Source organism: Rhineura floridana, chromosome 8 (assembly GCF_030035675.1).
Source record: "Rhineura floridana isolate rRhiFlo1 chromosome 8, rRhiFlo1.hap2, whole genome shotgun sequence".
Taxonomy (NCBI): domain Eukaryota; kingdom Metazoa; phylum Chordata; class Lepidosauria; order Squamata; family Rhineuridae; genus Rhineura; species Rhineura floridana.
In genome coordinates this window covers 112949843-112969755 of record NC_084487.1, presented here as the reverse complement: position 1 = coordinate 112969755, position 19913 = coordinate 112949843, and the positions used below count along the sequence as shown (strand labels likewise).

Below are 19913 nucleotides of genomic sequence, written 5' to 3'. Positions count from 1 at the left end.
GCCCTAAGAGATTGTTAGATCCCGACCTATTCGCATCAAAGTTTAAGGAATATTCATGCCCCCCTATTGGAACTCCAATCGACACTTTGATCTCCTCTTGGAACAACATTATGACTGAAATTATGGATTCAATGGCTCCCCTTCGCCCATTAAAAATTACAAGATCTAAATCAGCCCCCTGGTTCTCCAAAGAATTGTTAGAAATGAAGCGTACTTATCGAAAGCTAGAACGCCGTTGGCAAAAAACCAGGAGTCCATCTGATCGAGCCCAAACCAAGGAATTTGTGAAAATCTATACTTTGGCCAGACACACTGCCCAAAAAGCATACTATTCAACTGCAATCAATTCAGCCAGAAATCAACCAAAACAACTTTTTCAGATAGTTAACAGCCTCCTTCGTCCTAAACAGCCGGCTTCTGATATAGCCCATTCTCAATCCCGTTGCCAGGAGTTTGCCACATTCTTTGAAACTAAGATAGATCAGATTCGCTCCACCTTGGACTCTATTAAAATAGCAGAACATAATGATATTCCATCAGAAATTGATGTAGCCAAACTGGCAGAATCCAATGACAATCCATCTGAAACTGTTCTCCCATCCCAATTTACGAACTTTCAACTTATCTTACCGGTTGATATCCCCCAACTTCTCACCAAAATGAGACTGACAAACTGCTCACTTGATGTCTGCCCTTCATGGCTTATAAAAACATCAAAAGCTCAACTTGCGAACTGGCTCTGTGTGATAATTAATGCCTCACTCCAACAAGGCCATGTTCCCAAGACATTGAAAGAAGCAATTGTAGTTCCTTTACTGAAGAAGCCTTCCCTTGACCCCACACTTCTTACCAATTTCCGTCCAGTATCTAACTTATCTTTTATCAGTAAGGTTATTGAATGAGCTGTAGCCACACAACTTCAAACATTTATAGATACTAATGATTGCTATGATCCCTTCCAATCAGGCTTTCGACCAAAACATGGGACCGAAACATTGCTAACAGCACTGGTAGATGATCTACGACTTGAATTGGATAGAGGAAATCTAACTTACTTAATTCTGCTAGACCTGTCGGCCGCATTCGACACTATTGATCATACCATTCTCTCAGACCATCTCTTTAGTATAGGATGCCGAGGAACGGTACTACAATGGCTCCGCTCCTTTCTAGAGGGCAGGCTGCAAAGAGTTGTCCTTGAAAATTTCTCATCCAAGGTTTGGCCAGTACGATACGGTGTCCCCCAAGGCTCCGTATTATCCCCAATGTTATTCAATATTTATATGGAGCCCCTAGGAAGGATTATCCGCAAATTCGGAATACTCTACCATCAATACGCAGATGACACCCAACTCTACTATTCTTTCCCTCCAGATACCATAGAGGCGGTCCGTCCCCTAAATCAATGCCTGGTTGCCATACAAAACTGGACTAATAGGAATAAATTAAAACTTAATCCAGAGAAGACGGAGGTTCTTTTAATTGGACAAAGACCGTCTCATGAAATTAAAAACCTACTTACCTTAGACGGGGTCCCACTCCCTCTGAAATCCCAAGTTCGGAGTTTGGGTATTATCTTAGATTCCGCTCTGTCCCTTGAACCTCAAATTGCAACAGTATCCAGAAGTGGTTTCTCTCAATTAAAACTAGTCCGTCAACTCCGTCCTTTTTTAGAGATGTCGGACTTGAAGCAAGTGACACAGGCTCTTGTGACCTCAAGACTGGACTATTGCAACTCCCTATATATTGGACTATCTGCAAGGTCACTTCGCCCGCTTAAGCTGATACAGAGAGCGACGGCAAGAATGCTGACCAGAGCAAGCCCACAGACACACACCACACCTCAGCTTTATCAACTTCACTGGCTTCCGATCTCATTCCGTCATCAGTTTAAAATCTTAGTATTAACTTTTAAAGCTCTAAATGGTTCAGCACCAATATATTTATCAAATCGTATTCTGGAATTTAAACCTCAGCGACCGACAAGAATACCTTTTGAACACTCTCTCATTATCCCATCCACCTTTATAATCCGCCGTGCCAATACTAGAAATAAAGCCTTCTCGACCATAGCGCCCATCCTATGGAATAATCTGCCACCAGAGATCCGACGTTCTTCTTCACTCATGGACTTTCGCCGTCAGTTAAAAACTTTTTTGTTTCTTCTAGCTTTTAAACATTTAATAGTTAATTGATTTTTAATGTACTCTTATTATTGCTATTTTAGATTGTATTGGATATTGTTATTGTTCGCCGCTCTGAATTCTATGAACTAGGGCGGGTATAAATTATTAAAATAAATAAATAAATAAATTTATTTTTCAGAGAAAGCTACTCACCAAAATAATTTTGCCTCATCTGGATATGAAACCTTCATAGCCACTTATGCTATAAATTATGCCACACATACTTCTGACTTCCTGCCGCTCTGGTCACTCAGGTGGATTCCAACCCATCTTTGCAAGAATTTGCAAGTGGATTGAATAGAAAATTATATCTGTAGATGGTTTGGAAGCAAAAAAAATTAACACCAAAAAATCACAAGCTGGAGGAAGTTATTGCACTCACGTCCTGCTTATGGGTTTCCTATAGGCATCTAGTTTAACCCCTAGAAGAAAATAATAATGGACTAGATGGGCCGCTGGTATGATCCAGCAGGCTCTTTGTTCTTAACTTGTGTAAGGAAGGGGAGGAATCTTTAAAATGTACTAATCAAACAGTAATGTCAAAGTGGCAAACAAAGTATTAGAAAATATTTAAAGTCCCATGTTGCTATCTTCAACATGACTTACCCCTTGCCACATTTTCCTGATAGAAACCACTGCCTCCACATTCAAACACCAAAGGACAAACTTTCAAGAATAAAGGCATGCATATCTGGACCATACATTCAAAGCAGTATCACACCACTTTAACAATCATGACTTCCCCAAAGAATCCTGGGAACTGTAGTTTGTTAAGGGTGCTGAGAGTTGTTAGGAGACCCCTATTCCCCTCACAGAGCTACACTTCCCTGAGTGGTTTAACAATCAATCCCTGATCCTTGGGAACTCTTGGAATTGTAGCTCTGTGACGGGAACAGGGAATCTCCTAACTCTCAGCACCCGTAACAAACTACAGTTCTTAGGTTTCTTTGGGGGAAGCCATGACTGAAAAAGTGGTATGATTGTTCTTTGAATGTCTGGTGTGGATGTGGACAGAAATACTTCATTAAAGGTTCCCTTGGCCAAGCAAGCCTGAAGACTACACATCCATATGCCCATCTTCACATAGCAACAATATTTTTTTCTAACTATTGTGCCTATATTATATTGTCCTTAGTGTATTATCTGGATTGCCTGCTTTATTGTGTGTAATTTGCTCCTTGCACAAGACAATCTAGAACAATACCGTGGGAACATTAAACATTAATTTGAAAGCCTAACAGGGCTGGGGTATATGCAACAATTAGACCAGAGGGGGTTTTGTGGAATAATTAGCCCAATATGTTGTGCAAAATCTTGCACTAGCAGAATTTCCACTTTGGATTTGAGTGCCCATTTCTCATGCAACACTCCCTTGTGCAAGGATGAAAAACAGCTTTCTGCTAGCGCAGGTGGCTTTGCACCAACAGAACGGCAACACTGAATGCAATCTGATATCTAGTGGTTCCTTTCATATATGTTCCTGAGCTTGCTTGAGGGCACGCACTGAGGCTTTTTAGTTCCTGTCCTCAACATCGTTCCCCTTTGTAGTGCAATCCAAGGTGCTCTTTGGACTGAAGAGATGGGAAAGTCATTGTAAGGCTTCCTGCATTGCTTCCTTGGATGTGGGCCAGTGGTCGTTTCCCCTCAGCCACTCCATGTAATTCCGTTGAACGATACTGTAAGTTCAGCAGTCCATGGTCATGGTCAGCATATTTTCTTGTGCTGATATTGCTTATAGAGTTCAGGACCATACCCCAGTGGGAGAAGAACATGCATCTTTCTTGTGAAATGAGCTGTATTGCTTGCTAAAGTAAGGGAAATTCTAGAGGTGAAATTAAATGAGCAAAAGAGGGTTTGAAAAAAAAAGAAGAGCATTATTATTTTTCATTCTGTTTTACATAAAACGTGCTTGAGATGCTACATAAGTCCTCCCTTCCTTCCCTCAATTATTTTTCTGCTTTTAAAACTGGCTGCTGAATTGAAAGTGAGAGTTTCCCTGAAGTCTTCTATATTGAGATATCAATCATGCACTGAAATATAAAGTTGTCAGAAATCCACAGAAATTCAGATGTATACAATGAAATGACCTGTGTTTTCTATACTATGAAACCAGCATTATGCTGCTTTTTGTTTCCGAGGTTACTCGTGTGTGTGTGTGTGTGTGTGTGTGTGTGTGTGTGTGTGTGTGTGTGTGTGAGAGAGAGAGAGAGAGAGAGAGAGAGAGAGAGAGAGAGAGAGACAGAGAGAGAGACAGAGAGAGAGCCTAGCCTTTTCAACTTGCCATCCACGACTGAATGACACATAAGTGCCATTAAACAGGAACATCAGACACTACTGAAAAAATCTGATTAAAAGTGAAATGCGGACCATGACAGGTTCAGCTTTCACCTATAAGAATAAATGAGCAGGAAGTCTAACAAGGCATTCTGTACATGTCTACTCAGAAGTAAGTCCCATTGAGGTCAATAGGACTTACTCGAGGTAATTTGGTATAGGGTTGCAGCATAAAATGCTTATTCTTGCATACTCTTGTCATGTTTGTTCTTCCGATGAAAGAGACAACAAATATTCTTGAATTCCTGGGTGTTATAAAAATCCAGTCAGGTAGAGATACACTTTCTTAATTCTTGATATTATGTAGTACAGAAAAGGCTCTGACAGATGCAAGACTCATCTGAAACAAGCTGTAAGTTCACTTGAAAAAGATCTTGTATATGCAGTCTTAAATTTCATGATTTTCCTAGAATGGAAAAGGGCAGCTAAACATTTACAGCATGGGATTTATTAATAACCTTTTCTGTAAATGACATTCTTCTGCATTTTAATGCATACTTCATATTTTCTGCTTCGGATATAAAACTGCAGGTGGTAATTTGAGAATTAGTTAAGTATATATGCAATCAGGTAAATTGGCTGAACAGCATATGTAATATATCACTTTGAAGGAGAGTGTGAGTAAAGTAAAGGAGACTGTTAAGACTACAGTGTTCCCAAAGCCCATCCTAACTGAAAGGATGGAAAGCACGTGTTATAATTAGTAAGCAAACAAAGTATCCTATATGTGTCTGCTCAGACGTAAGCCCCATTGAGTTTCGTGGAAGTTACTGTCAGATTAGCGTGTATAGGGTTGCAGCCAAAAACACAAAAGTGCCAGCATCCATGGAGTGATGAGGTGGTGGCAGAATTTACTGTGCCTGCCAGTTTTCCAAAGTAACCTTGCCGCCAGTACACTGGTTAAAGTTGGAGCTGAAATGATGCATGAGATTATGAAATATAAGTGGGAAATCCCTGCTTTATCCCCACTATGGCATTTTGAAGAGTTCAGGATCAGATCAGAGCATATGGAGGAGATTCCATTTGAAACAGAGTGCTGGTTGCCCCCAAACTGTCTCCCCGTTCAAATAGCCTGGAGAGCCGTGGTGACAGTCCCCCCGGGCTGAAATTGCTCCTTGTGAATGCCAGGTCGGTGAATGGTAAAACAATGGCCATTCAGGACTTGATCCTGGAAGAGCATAGCGACCTGGCTTGTATTATTTATTTATTTATTTATTTATTATACTTGTATACCGCCCCATAGCCGAAGCTCTCTGGGCGGTTTACAGTAACTAAAAACAAATACAATTTAAAATACATTAGGCAGGGTAAGGACATCATTAAAGGGCAGCAAAATAGTCATCCTCTTGATCAGTGGTTCTCTACTCCCCCCTCCCCCCGTGGACTGTGCAAGAATTGCTGGGGGTCCCAGTGGACCACTTTAATTAATTGAACAATTGGGAGAGAGGCTTGAAACCTTGCAAGGCACAGAAGCTGCAAGCTGGGAACATGGTTTCTGAAAAAATGAGAACTAGAAATGTGCTTTTTTATAAAGGAAAGTTGAAATACACATCTTCTGTGACATCAGATTCTGGAGTAGAAAATACTGAGTCGTAAACAACCAGAGCCACATTCTGCCCCAAGAAATGCTCAGTTCTACAGCACATGCAAATGAAGGATATCTGCACGGTTGTCCTTATTTTACCTAACTTCCCTCCCTTGTTACTTTACATAATTTATGCAAGTTTTGCTGGTCACTAAAAGATAAAGCAGCCAAGTAGGGCCCTTGAACCTCATTCCTCTGGTCACTAGACATTTCATTCAACAACTCCAGCAGCTTTTGAAACTTCAAACTCCCCTTTGTAACCATAAGGGCTAGACGCTTGATTTGTTTAAAATTTAAAAGCTGAGATTCTCCAGCAGCTGAATTCTGCACTTACTACCACCTTCAGATGCACCCAGGCCTGCATCTATCTAGGGAGAGTAGCGTTTTGGTTAATGGCAGACTCGCACATGACGCAGCCTGATAAACTGTGTCAGGGGATTTCTAGGCAAGATTAAAAGAGCTCACTTGAAAGCGGCTTGCTCATCAGGGATCAGAGTGGACCTTGGCAGGTCTCTGCAGGAACCAAGGAGTGCAATGCCAGCTCCCTGTCAACACGGCCCCCACACAATGCAACTCGAGATGCCAGCCAGGTCTAAAATACATCACAAGGGCACCAGCGTTTGTGGCTGGCAAGCCCGAGGGTGTTGTGGCAAGGGAGTTGCACCCACAGACTCTCAGACTCCCTTGTTCTCTGCCGAGTAAATTGAAACAAAGAGGGACGACGGGGCTGCTACGGAGGACCCCCAAGGAACGGGTCACTGTGGCTTTTAAAAAGAGGGTAATGAGGGCACGTTAACAATCAAGGCCTGGGCAAGACACAGTCTGCGTTTCCTCACTGTGGTTTTTTAAAAAAGTCTACATCTCTCTTTACTTTCCAACCGTGTCGTATGACCCGGGCAGGACGGGGTGACTAGAAGGGCCTCAATCCCCCCAGCTGATGGGATGCTAAGCGGCCTCCGTGCAACTCCTTCAGAAGTGCAGAGAGCTCCTCTCTCTCTCTCTCCCCCCCCTCGAGATTTGCATAGCTGAGGGAGAGCATTCTCTTCCCCCCCCCCAAATTTCAGCACCACAGGAGATTGCTTAGCTGGCCTGTACGGGCGGGCAGACTGGCCTTGCAAGAAACCCAACAGCCTGCAACTCAAGGTTGTGGGAATGAGACCTGGTTGGATGAAGCTGGGGGGGTTAATCTCTCTCAGCTTTGCCCACCAGGTTTTTCTGTGCAGCAGCAGGCGAGACCTGGGGGGCGGGGAGGTGGAGTCGCAGTGGTCTATTGGGATACTGTCTCCCTGACCAGGTGCCCTATCCCACAGTGTCCAGGGTGTGAGTTTGTGTATTTGAAGTTGGGTGGTCGGGACAGATTAGGGATTCTGTTGGTGTACCCCCCACCCTGCTGCTCAACAGTCTCCCTTCCTGAGCTAGCCGGGGTGGTCTCGGGGCTGATGTTGGAGTCCCCTCGGCTTGTGGTGCTGGGGGACTTCAACATCCATGCTGAGGCCACCCTGTCGGGAGTGGCTCAGGACTTCATGGCCTCCATGACAACCATGGGTCTGTCCCAAGTAGTATCTGGCCCCACTCATGTTGCTGGCCACACCCTGGACCTTGTTTTCTGTGTGGAGGGGGATGATGGTGATCTTGGTGCGGAGGAACTTTCTGTAGTTCCTTTGTCATGGACAGATCACTACCTGGTAGGGTTTAGACTCACTGGGACTCGGAACCTCTGCAGGGGTGGAGGACCGAGTAAAGACTCAGGTGCATCAACTGCATGTTACAGAGTGCACACTTTTTTTTGGCAGTGATTATTAAGTAAAGCACACTCTTTGTAATGTTTCAAAGGCAGAATAAACATTGGCTCTGCGTTGAGAGACTGCTGTGTGCTAATATGGCATTTTTACAGTCTGTATACAGGCAGCTGCTCATCCCCCTACCAAAAAAGTCATGCTAAAAAATTAATGTTTAAAGCTGCTTTTTGTCAGCCATTCAGTTAATTTACCTTCTTACTGAAAAATGTAAGCAGAGCCACTCCTTGCCCACCTTTTGAAAGTACCTTTAGATGTTGTGCAATACTAAATATAATATGTCTTTTTCAAACTATTCTGAAGAGATCATAGGCTAAGGAACCTGTGACCCTCCAGATGATATTGGACGCCAACTCCCATCAGCCCCAGCTAGCATAGCCCAATGATCAGGGATGATAGGAATTGGAGTCCAGAAACATCTGTTTCCCTGTCCCTGCCATAAAGTATCACCTTCAAGTACTATAAGCTATACATCCTATGTTCTGCACAGATACACACAAAACACACATAGACTTTCTTCCTACAGATATATGATATGTGAGAGTTCGTACATTTTGTGAATAAGAATTAAGAATTAACCCTCCTGGCATCACAGAGAATATACATCAAATGGAGAAGAAAATGTAAGCAGCAAAGGCTAAACGTTTCCCTGTACTGTTCATCTTGGCAGAAAGAGTTACTCGTCATGACAAAACAATTGTTGGTTATAGAAGCTGACAATATATCCAAAAGCATTTCATCAGATGAGATTATGAAAATATCAACATTAGAGAAAGTGTTGTTGATAAGAAGTGGTTTTGATTGCTGGCTGGCAAGGAGGCCCCAAGGGAGTTATGCTAAACAGAGAGTCTCAGCTCTGCAACTGATGGCTGTATTAAAGACATAGCCATCCATTTCTCTTCAACTCTGCACACGTTACAAAAAGTTGCTCAAGTTACATTAACTGTTAGACAATTAGAAGACTTCTCTCTGAAAAGTGATGCATGCACAATGGGATTTTCACCATGTTTCTGAATGAATGAAACATAAATCAGCAATCATAATGTATTGTCTTCTAGTAGTGCAATCCTATATAGGTTTGCTCAGCTGTCAGTCCCACTGTGCAGTGGGACTTAATTCTAGGTAAGTGTGCATAGGAGTGCATCCTCACAGCACAATCTTATGTATGTCTACGCAGGAGTGAGTATATGATTGCAGTATCCCATCGTGTATATTGGACTGATACTTGAATGAATGTAAAAGTGAACTGGACTGCATGAGTTTTCAATTCTTGTTACAGATCAGAAGCGGCTCACTCAGTGGGACAGAGCCACAGTGTTAGCTTCCCAACAGCGGTGTCACTGCCACTTACAGGAGGGAGAGCAGGAAAGCGGCTGAGAGGTCAGCAGAGTGCAGGCACACAAGCAAGAGCACCAGAATGGCTCTGCCAACCTGACCTCCTCACTGCCTCTCTCCTCCTGCTAAGCGGGAGCAGCTGGCATTGTGGCTGTGCCCCACCGGGTGAGCTGTTTCTGCTCTGGATATAGAGCATGTTGCTTGCATTTTATAGACTTGGTCATCATTGTATCCCAGTCCTATTTCTGACCAGTTGTTTAATCATTTATGTTACCTGACTCCTGGTGTAGTTTTCTCATACTAGCAAGAATCTTCATTTCAGCGCTTGTTGTTTTACTGGTGAATCAGCTATAATTCTCTGTCCAGTGCAAGATTGGGTTTCAGATAATATAACCTAAATCTTTATTTTATATATTTTTTAAATAATGTAGGAAAAGTTTTTTCAAAAAGGCTGAGAGGAATGGATAATATTCTTTAACAACCATTTGTTTGATTTTTCTCCCAGATTTCATATTGTTTGTGTGTGTGTGTGTGTTTAATGAGATATGTACATCCGGCAATAATCAATCTAATAAGGAATGTTTTTCTCAGATATGACAAAACATGTCAACCAGAGATTTTTAGTTTGTAACATTCAAACATCGTGTTGTAGCAGTACGGCACAAGATATATTGATTTCACTGAAAACAAAGCTGGAACGAAAATTAGCTTATATAATATTGAAATATTTATTGTCATGCACACAAGTAATTCTTTATAATACCAAGCGTAATCTACTGGGAGCTTCTTGTTGACCAAACTAATTGGGTTGAATTCAGCATAGCTCTAAGGAAATCATTCTGTCAGCTTCTCCTTGCCTGGTGGAACAGTCTCCCCCCATGCACCTAAATGTGTTCTGAGGATTCCCCCAACCCTCAAGAGCAGCTTTGGGGATGGTACAGGGCATATGTGAGGGGAGGAGAGGAGGGGGGAAACCCATTGTACTAGCGCTAACTCTAGCACAAAAAAGTTACCTGAATACCACCTATTAAAATTAAGGAAAAAATAGGAAAGAGGTATATGTCATTTCACTGAAGCTGGCAATGGAGAAGACACTGAGATCTATAGCCACTGATTTCCCCAAAATCCATTTACTGTTTCCCAGTATATATGTTATGCGCCAATTCCAAATTGGGAACAAAAAGGCAGATAAAATGCAAGCAAATTGCATGGAACCTCACTTGGAGTAAAACAGGGCACCTCATCATGATCCTGAAGTTCGACCAGCCTAATAAAGTTATACCCATCTGAGTAGAAATCTCAGTGAATCTTTTTTTCAGACTGCTGATTGTTAGGAGCAGTTCTGGAAACACTCCGAGTATATCTGCCCTATAGGTTATACCAGAGCTTGGAAAAGTTACTTTTTTGAACTACAATTCCCATCAGCCCAACCCAGTGGCCATGCTGGCTGGGGCTGATGGGAGTTGTAGTTCAAAAAAGTAACGTTTCCAAGCTCTGGGTTATACAGCCACAAGAGTGGCTGTATACTATAGCCAGTGTGGATTTTTCACATTCCGCAATGTTAAATTGAAAATACCCCCATGCCATTCTGCTGCTTCCCATAAGCTCATTTCAGAACAAAACTTTACAAAACTTATAGTCCTGAACTCAGAAACGCTTGCTTAACAACCCTCTCATGGTGATACACAAACAGTCAGAGAGAATCGAGAGTTCAATGTATAAAAAGAAAGAGAAAAAAACCAGACCCCTTTTGGACATTTTTCTGTCATAGTTCTCATAATTTGGTGAAATTAATTAAAAATCTACCATGCTCACAGAGTACCTGTAATCCTATTACTGACCTTGCCCTCATACTCTGACCTGCATCTTCTGCAGTTTAAAAGTTTTAAAAATGCCTGGCTGATTTTTAATTAATTTAAGAAAAAATTAACATTAACTTCAATGATAAGGCTGGGCATGCTCAGTAAGAACCAACTGTCAGTGTTCTAAAAGCCAGACTCACAGCTGGTTGGCTTGGCTAACCAGGGAGCCACACCCACATCAGACCTTTATTTCACTTTAGACAGTCATGGCTTCTCCCAAAGAATCCTGGGAAGTGTAGCTTGTGAAGGGTGCTGAGAGGAGACTCTTATTTCCCTGACAGAGCTCCAGTGGCCAGAGTGCTTTAACAGTCAGATGCTTGGACTGAAGCTCCATGAGGAGAACAGGGCATCTCCTAGCAACTCTCAGCACCCTTCCCTAACTACACTTCTCAGGATTCTTTGGAAGACACCATGACTGTTTAAAATGAAATGAAGGTCTGGTGTGGATATGGACAGTGACAAGTGTGGTTTAATTTTGGGTGGGAAGCTACATGTGTCTGCTGTAGACTAAAAAGGTGGGGGAGACTCTGAAAAATGAAAATGTTCACAATGTTTTCCTTTTGGAAAGGAAAGGGGTTTCCTCTCTGCCCAGTGCCCACCCTCCCAATCTCCTCCCCTCCCCTCCCCTCCCCAGGTTAGTTTCACCTATCCTAAGCATGATTGCACAGGAGTAAATCCCACTGAACTCAAAAAGCATGCAAATGATCAAATCTGCTCTCCCCTCCTCCTCCCTCCCATCACCTCCCATTTGCACTTTCCCTCCCCCTTCACCCCTCCCCTTCCAATCCCCACCTACCGCTCCTCTCTCCCCTCCCTTCCTCCTTCCCTCTCCTCTCCCCTCTCCCTCCTCCTCCTCCTCCCCATGGTCAGTTTTACCTTTCCTAAGCATGATTGCATGAGAGTAAATCCCACTGAACTCAATAAACATGCAAATGATCAGACTTGCCCTCTTCCTCCCATCCCCCTTCTGCCTGCTCCCATCCCCCTCCTCCCCTCTGTCCTTCCCTACCCCTGCCCTTCCTTCTCCCCTCCTCATCACCCTGTGGTCAGTTTCACCTATCCTAAGCATGATTGCAGGGAAGTAAATCCCTCTGAACTCAATAAGCATGCAAATGATCAATCCATTCTCAGCAAACTTGCACAGGATCCCACTTCTTATCTCCTGGATTAAAAAGCAATAGGCACTAATAGGCAAAAAACCTTGCAGTTGAAGAACATACCTATAGCCAACAGATATTTCTATCAAACTTTTAAAAGCAGGGAAACTGGGCAGCTATAGTGAATACACCAGGAGAGCAGGAGACCTGTTTTCCTCTCTGAGATATTGTACTGCTCTACAAATTTGTTAAAATGCAAAAACAATTTGGGTTGGTCTTTCACAGTCCAATCCACTTCCTATGTAGCTTGGAAGAATTTGGTAACATGTGCCTCTGAGCATATGGTGAGTGGTGGCAACACCTGCGATCAGCTGAAATAACAGAAACAAGACATGCTGTGCTGATCTTGTTTTAGTAGTGAGGAACCAACAGTATTAAGAATGCTGATATTATACGTTTGATTTACTTTGCAATTTTAATGAAGTTTCCTATAGTAAATCATTTTCTTTTGCTTCTTTTTCTGTGAATATATGAAGTATAGCAACACTTTGCAACACTAACAAAACTCCAAAAACAATTGTGGAATAATGGCACTGACTATTCTGCAGAATGGTCTCCAGTGGACATCAGGAGTGTCTCAGTTTACACAAGAAAAAACAGTGGGAGGTGAAACATATTCTAGCAAAAATCTAGGTGTGCTCTATGTTTTTAATTGGCCATGCCCACCTTTCCTTAAGTGGAGTGGTTTAAGCATAGCAGGCTGAAAACATGCATCTTGGGCAGGTCAAGTTTATTTTTTCCAACAGCTAGATTCATTGCTTAAGTAGCAACATATTGTAATCAGTCTGATTTTACATCAAATGGCAGTTTCAGATTCAACTGTTAATGCACCCAAAAATAGAAATAGAGCATATCCTCCAGTTTGAAACACAAAAGGCTGTCTTCACCATCATATGACATTGACCAATACAAATGTTTTGAAATTAATGAAAATATATTTGACCCAGATTTCTTGGATGAATAATGAAACAGCGGTAACACAGGAAAGAAGCAACATAAGAACACCAACAAACATACAAAAATGTAATTCTCCATCTTTGGAGATGGCAGGTTTTGCCACCACTCACCATATGCTCAGAGGCACATTACCAAATTCTTCCAAGCTACACAGGGATTGGACTGTGAAAGACCAACCCAAATTGTGTTTGCATTTTGACAAATTTGTAGGGCAATACAATATCTTAGAGAGGAGGTCAAGTCTCCTGCTCCCCTGATGCATTCACTATAGCTGCCCTATTTCCCTGCTTTTTAAAGTTTGATAGAAATATCTGTTAGCTATAGGCACATTCTTCAACCACAAGGAGTTTCTGCCCATTAGTGAATATATATCAGTGTTATATCAGTTTAATTGCCATTTGTTGTGGTTATATGCCTTCAAGTCATATGCCTATTACGACTTATGGCGACCTTATGAATCTTTTTTAGATATATTCATAGGGTTTTCATGGTAATAGGTATGCAGAGGTAGTTTACCATTGCCTTCCTCTGAGCCTACGGCACCTGGTATTCCCCGGCAGTCTCCCATCCAAGTACTAACCAGGTCTGACCCTGCTTAGCCTCTGAGATCAGATGAGATCAGGCGTGTTCAGGGTAGTATGGCCGTTTAATTGTCATAGCTTCAATTGCCATAGCTTCCCCCCAAACATCATGGGAACTGGAGTTTGCTGATGTTGTTGAGAGTGCTCTGTCTGAAATTCCTGGCCCCCTCACAGAAGTACAATTTCCAGGTTTCTCTAGTGAGACAGAAGGTCAGACTTTATCCAGTGTAAGGGCTAAGCTAGGTTGTCAGGATTTTTTTAAAAAAATAGCAGGTGGTAAGGATTTTCAACTGGGCCACATTGTGCAGAGAGAAAATTTAGCCTTTCCCTTCCCAACCATAACCCTTCAAAATCACCAATGGGAGTTTTTTCTACGTGGCTAAAAACAGTGTATGCACAGGGTGTGTGTGTTAGAATTACAGCTACAGACGAAAGGGTTTAACCATTTTTCTGCATATAGTGGTCCTAATGAAAATCTCCTCCCACTCCACATGTCTACTTTTATTTATTTTTTAAAACTAGTGTGCTTCCAAGTAACGCGTTCTACATCATATCTAGTTTTTACTTAAGTCTGTAGTGCATATCTGGTCTTGGTCAAATTGAAAAGCCAAGAACAGCTGATCTCTTTCTTCCACCCTAGGCCAGATGTGACACCACTACAACAGTTGCTTCAGCATATGGAGGTTTTCCCAGAACTGTATTCAGGATTATTACATAAAATTAGGAAGTATGAAATTGTCTGATTTCATATAATTTGGTCTTGCTGAGCCTGCATTGGCCAGAATGCCTCCATTTCTGCCTTGCTTACTCTTGCTTGCTCCTGGCTCCTGGTTGCCCCAGACAGAATCCCCAGATACGTTTGGCAACTGCAGACACTGTGTTTATTTTCACTGGGACAAGTCTGTACTTACCTGTTCTGTTCTTCAACTATCCAGGGATTATGTTTGCCCCAGGCTAGCTAATAACCAAGTGTTCTTGTAAAATTATAGTCAGGTCTGTTGTTAGGATTTGTGGGCTTTGGTGTTCACTTTTCCATCACAGAGCTGTGAAAAACCACACTGTGTTTCTCTGCTGAAAAGGTAGAGAGTGCCCTGAATGTCTAACTTTTGCTTTTGTGACCAATAAATTGCATGCATAACCTAAGACCTAGTGAGGATATATTAAACACGAACAGCTTTTTGCTTTTATTTTCCTGGCTAAAATCTTAGTAAAATTAGTAGATGTGTATAGAATTACATCATAAATCTTATCCACATCCTCTTATCACCAGTAACATATGCATCTATCAAACACTTTCTCAAGTGCAACTTCATTTAACGGGACAGGTTTGTTTCATTTGAGACATTTTACTAATCCTGAAGTCTGTCATTTGAAAATAAACTATTGTCTTTTTTTGTTACCAGAGACTACAAACTGCATATTATTGATGACAAATAACTGTCATATCATTGAATTAAAGTTTCTTTTCTTAATTTACTCTCTGTTTTCAAAGAATGTATCTAGAACTGTACAGATATGTTTTAGCTAAATTCAAATACAATAAAGAATGAAAAATCAAATCTACCTGTTCAAAGCTAAAGAAAAAAAAGTTTTGATATTTCATCCTGAAGCAGGAAAAGCAAAATTGCATATTTAAATGTCTGGATAAGTTTATTTTACCTTTAATTCCACGTTTTTCTATTCAGAGCAAGTGCCGCCCAGGACTGGTTTTCGAATGGATTCCTCTGGCAAGTATTTTTCAGCCTTCATTGTGCTGTAACATAACTGCTTCCTTTAATCACAGCTCAGGGGCATGGTCAATCATGAGTGTCCAATCACCATTCTGCATAATACAGCTTTTTATTTTTATACTTAACTAGACAAAGACTTTTCATCAAACTGACACCACTTGTGAGAAGGAGCAAGTGATCCTTAAGAAAAAAACCACCTCAACACATCTATAAAAACATTTAACCATGTTTATGTTCAAGTTCATTAGACTAATAACTTTAATAACATATTAGTGCCCAGAGGATTAGTGTTCATGTTAACTGTATTACACAATATAGACTGTCCTGCCTACAGAAATTTGGGGGGGGGGGTATTTGAACCCTTTCAATTCCATGTTCTGTAAATGGCAACCTGTATGTAAGAAAACCTTTTATAAATCTAATGTAGTCTCATCCTTTTGAAGCTCTGCTTATTCCTTTATTTTAAAAGAATCCCTTCACTTCTCTGACAGGATAGTATCAGTATCAGATGGCATGGTGAGGCATTCACCTCTGGCCTCTGGTTGGACATGTTGCTGTTGCTTACCAGAAGATAGAGGGGAAGGCGGCAGGGAGGACAGGGTGGTGCTAACTCTTCGGCAGAGCTACTCCAGTACTGCTGCCAGTGTGTTTACAGCAAGACAACCTTCCCGTCATGTTGTCCTTTCCCCTCTACCTCCCTGTAAGCAGCAGCAATGCAGACAGCTGGAGGTCAAGTGAGTGGTGGTGCCCTACCATGCTGTCTGCTACTGGATGGTATTAAATAGTAGCTGTGCCCTGATGGTCTTAGCATTAAGATCAAAATCTGCTTGGATCCTCTGGGGGATGAAAGCGGGGGACTGTGGAAGCTACTGCCATTGGTATCCCCACCAGTGGGACCCCCCCCCAAAAAAACAAGGTATATCTAGGGCAGAGAGAGATGCAGGAGGGAACGGAGCTGGGTTGCCAAGGATCTGCTGGGTCCTCCTGAGCTGGTCCAGCCACCAGCAGTAGACCTAATTCAGGTCTCTGCCGTGCTGGCGCAACAAACCATGGGTTGAAACTACTCCCCTCCTTCCACACTGAGAGCAGCAGGGCTTCTGTTGCGGAGGTGGCTCCATTCAACCCTGCCTCTCCCAGATGGGAGTTAGGATTGCTCCCTTAGTTACCAGAGAAACCCACAAATAAAGAAGTATGTTTAACAGGTGGGCCTCCCTGCTGGAAAAAGTGCCATTTGTGGAACTGAGCTGTTAATGGAAGGTACATGAGATCTGTCAAAGGTTCACAAACTTAAGCCTACAGGCTGGCCTCAGACTTTCTTCTGGGGGAGGCTGTGTTTCCTCTTTTGCGGAACATTGGGTTGGATGCAAATGTTCCCTTTCTCTGATGGAAGAAGTTTTCTCCAATGGGCGTTTAGCTTCAGTGGAACCAATCCCCTGCTTTTCCAGGAATGTTTGAACATTTGAAATGGAATCCTGCTTCTCCCTCCTTCATGTTTTGTGTCTCAGGAAAACGATGAAGAGATTGTTGCCACTTCCTATTATTTAAAGTTGTTAGTGTGTAACTGATGTGCTATATGCTATACAAAGTACAATCTTTGCCTAGAGGGCTTATTGTGATTGGGTGTTTTTGTTTCCAGGAAAACCAAATAGACATGGGCATCATTCCTTTTCAGGAGGCTCTCTATTTCTTTTCATTATGCAGACAAGATTCAAGTACAGAAAAATATAATGCAGTATTCCTCGCTTCATTCCATGTGAAAGGTTAATCCCCTGAAACATTGCCTGTCCCATTTGTGAGGCCTCAGTTCATCAAATACATCTTTCTACACTTATTAACAAGAAACTGTTGGGAAATGCAACGGGTGAAATTCAGCTTGAAAATGGTAGTGTTTGGATACCCCTGGCCTGTACTGAATATTGCTGGTTTTCTATTAACAGTATCCCAATTTATCCCCCAAAACAAAACTCATCACTTGCTGCTGCTGCTGCTATTATTATTGTTGTTGTTATTATTATTATTATTATATGCCCCAGTATTTATTATGCTTAAGAATATTCTTGACCAGCTGTCAAGTATCACTCTGGAGCATTCCATGCCAAATCAACAAACAAGGATTGCATTATTAATGTTTATAGATTTTATTGAAATTCTGCAAAGTCTCTATACATGTTGAAATCTACAGCCAATTTTTAAAGAGCCATACCCCTCCGAAAATTTGTTCAAGGTCATTTTCCCCCAAAAATGTGCTCAGCTTTTTTGTTCATTTTTTGTCATAGAATGAAATGTTCTCTACCTATAACATTTATTAACAGTCATTATCATGTTGAAGTTCAGAATCTTTTTCAAAAAATACAGCATGCTGAATGCCAAAATCAGCAGAAGTATAACAGTAATTGATGGTTAAACATTTAGGAAATTACCAACTTTTCAGAAATGTCTGTACTTATTATCTTTTGTGTGCAAAGCAGATCCAGCAATGGCTTTGGTTTTGTTGATTCACCTGCTAATAATCAGGTCATCCAGCACATTTTATTACAGCATTCCTATGCAAACAAAATGTTTTGGGGCACCAAATTCTGAAAAATAAAACATCTCCCACTCCAGCATGCATGCAAGGTAGTAAAACGTTAAAAAACGTACTTACTAGGTAGCTTGAGATGTGTTTAGCAACTCCATGAAAAATCATCTTAATATTCCAATCCATTATTTTTTTAAAACCATTTAAATATATGTCAACATTAAATGTGTTCTACTTTGAGACTAGCATATAATTTCTGCAACCCTCATGTGCCAAATTTGTTTATTGGGTATGGAATGCCCCCTTTTAAAAAGCCAGTGTGGAATGTTAGGTCTCTGGTCATTTGATGTAACATTTACATTAACAGGAGAGTGATTTCTGTGAAAGAACACATATGGAAAGCTTTACATCAGGACATCTGTAACTAGAAAACTAGATTCCTTTTGACTCCTGCTTGCAAATCTATGCAAATCTATCAGTATCCCAGGCCTTTGGGACAGATTCAACATAATACATACAGTAGTGTCATATAGGAATTGCTAGTGATCAGATAAAAGAACCCCATAAACACAAATATGCCAGAAAGAATCTTGCTATATAGTTCCAAAAGGTAAGGATGTCCCAAGAACTGAGCTTCATGGAATTCATTCATATTTTACTATTGTAGGCTGTGATGTAGTGGGTAGATAGCCATTAATAGCTACTGTTTTGGCCTGTGGAGCAACAATCTTCCTCTAGCCTGTTCAGGCCAAAGTTGTACAACACAGAAATGAACATACACACACAGATGGAGGGAGGAAAGGAGAGAGGGTATTTGCACACAGCTGTTTTTTATGGACTCTGTGCTTGTCATATATTCATGTTTTGTGCAGTCTCCACACGACATTGGCATCATCAGAATGTCACCCCATTCCCATTTTATCTGGATTTATTGTTTCTGCAGAATTGTTTATTTATGGGATTTTTCCATGGAAAAGGTAAATCTGGATTAGATGGGAAAATAATATGGGATGGCATTTTGATTTGGTCGTCATCATGTAAACGCTGCGCAAAACCTGAATGTATAAACAGCACCGAATAAACTGCCATGTGGAAACTCCCAGCGAGGAAGTTTAAATTAAAGTAATTGTGAAAGTTGTTTTAAAAGTAAATGCAAACTAAGGTAATTTCATAGTAGGACAGGTTGGATTAATTGTATCTAGAACAGCTGCAGCTAGAACATATTGTTTGAAACACATGGTAAATCACCATGGATTTATGCATTCAACAGTACCACAGTGGAGTTGTTCCTTGACTGCACCCCATCAGGCTGCAAGTTTTAAACTGGTGCTGTATTTTTTAATGATCTGCCATGTTTAAAGCCCATTGCTTGTAGAACACTACCACATCAGAAAAATGGCTAGGATAAGCCATTTCTCCCTGGCGTGCTTGTTTTCTACTTGCAGGGACATGGTTTGTTTGGGGTTTTTTTTACATCAGGGAGCTTTCAGAAATGCAGTCCCCCACCTGCAGTCTGATGTAGTACAGAGATTCCATCATATGATGTTGAATGAGCCATTCAAATTATAAGAACTATTAGCTAATTAGATAATCATTATAGGTCTGTGAATGCAACAAAAAGGTCTTAAAGTGATCTCTGCAGAAATCTGTTCACCCACCAATTTTCCTTCCTTCCTGAAATCCCATTTTGGCATTATTCCCATATTTGTGAAATGAACATTGAATCTGTGCATTTTTTTTTAAATGCATTATCCCATTGCAACATGGTACATATAACTTAAATTCGTATTTGATGTTTACATTCTTCATTATTTATAAAGCTATTCACTCTTGAAAGCATTTCAAAGGCATTTCAGGTAACTTTAAAATGAT

The 19913-nt window shown here is 41.3% G+C and overlaps 1 protein-coding gene and 1 pseudogene across 24 annotated transcripts in view; one reads left to right on the top strand and one right to left on the bottom strand.

Moving 5' to 3' along the window:
- The window catches only part of MAGI2 (membrane associated guanylate kinase, WW and PDZ domain containing 2), a 1014264-nt gene that overhangs the window by 864098 nt on the left and 130253 nt on the right, over positions 1-19913 (top strand). For 21 of the 24 annotated variants that reach the window (XM_061582129.1, XM_061582109.1, XM_061582110.1 and 18 more), the window contains one exon: positions 15479-15517. The exons of the other annotated variants lie outside the window; for them this stretch is intronic. In XM_061582129.1, the coding sequence (XP_061438113.1) occupies positions 15479-15517 (39 nt within the window). The remainder of the gene's footprint in view (positions 1-15478; positions 15518-19913) is intronic. 24 annotated transcript variants of the gene reach the window in all.
- On the bottom strand, positions 13744-13862 carry LOC133363558 (5S ribosomal RNA; annotated as a pseudogene).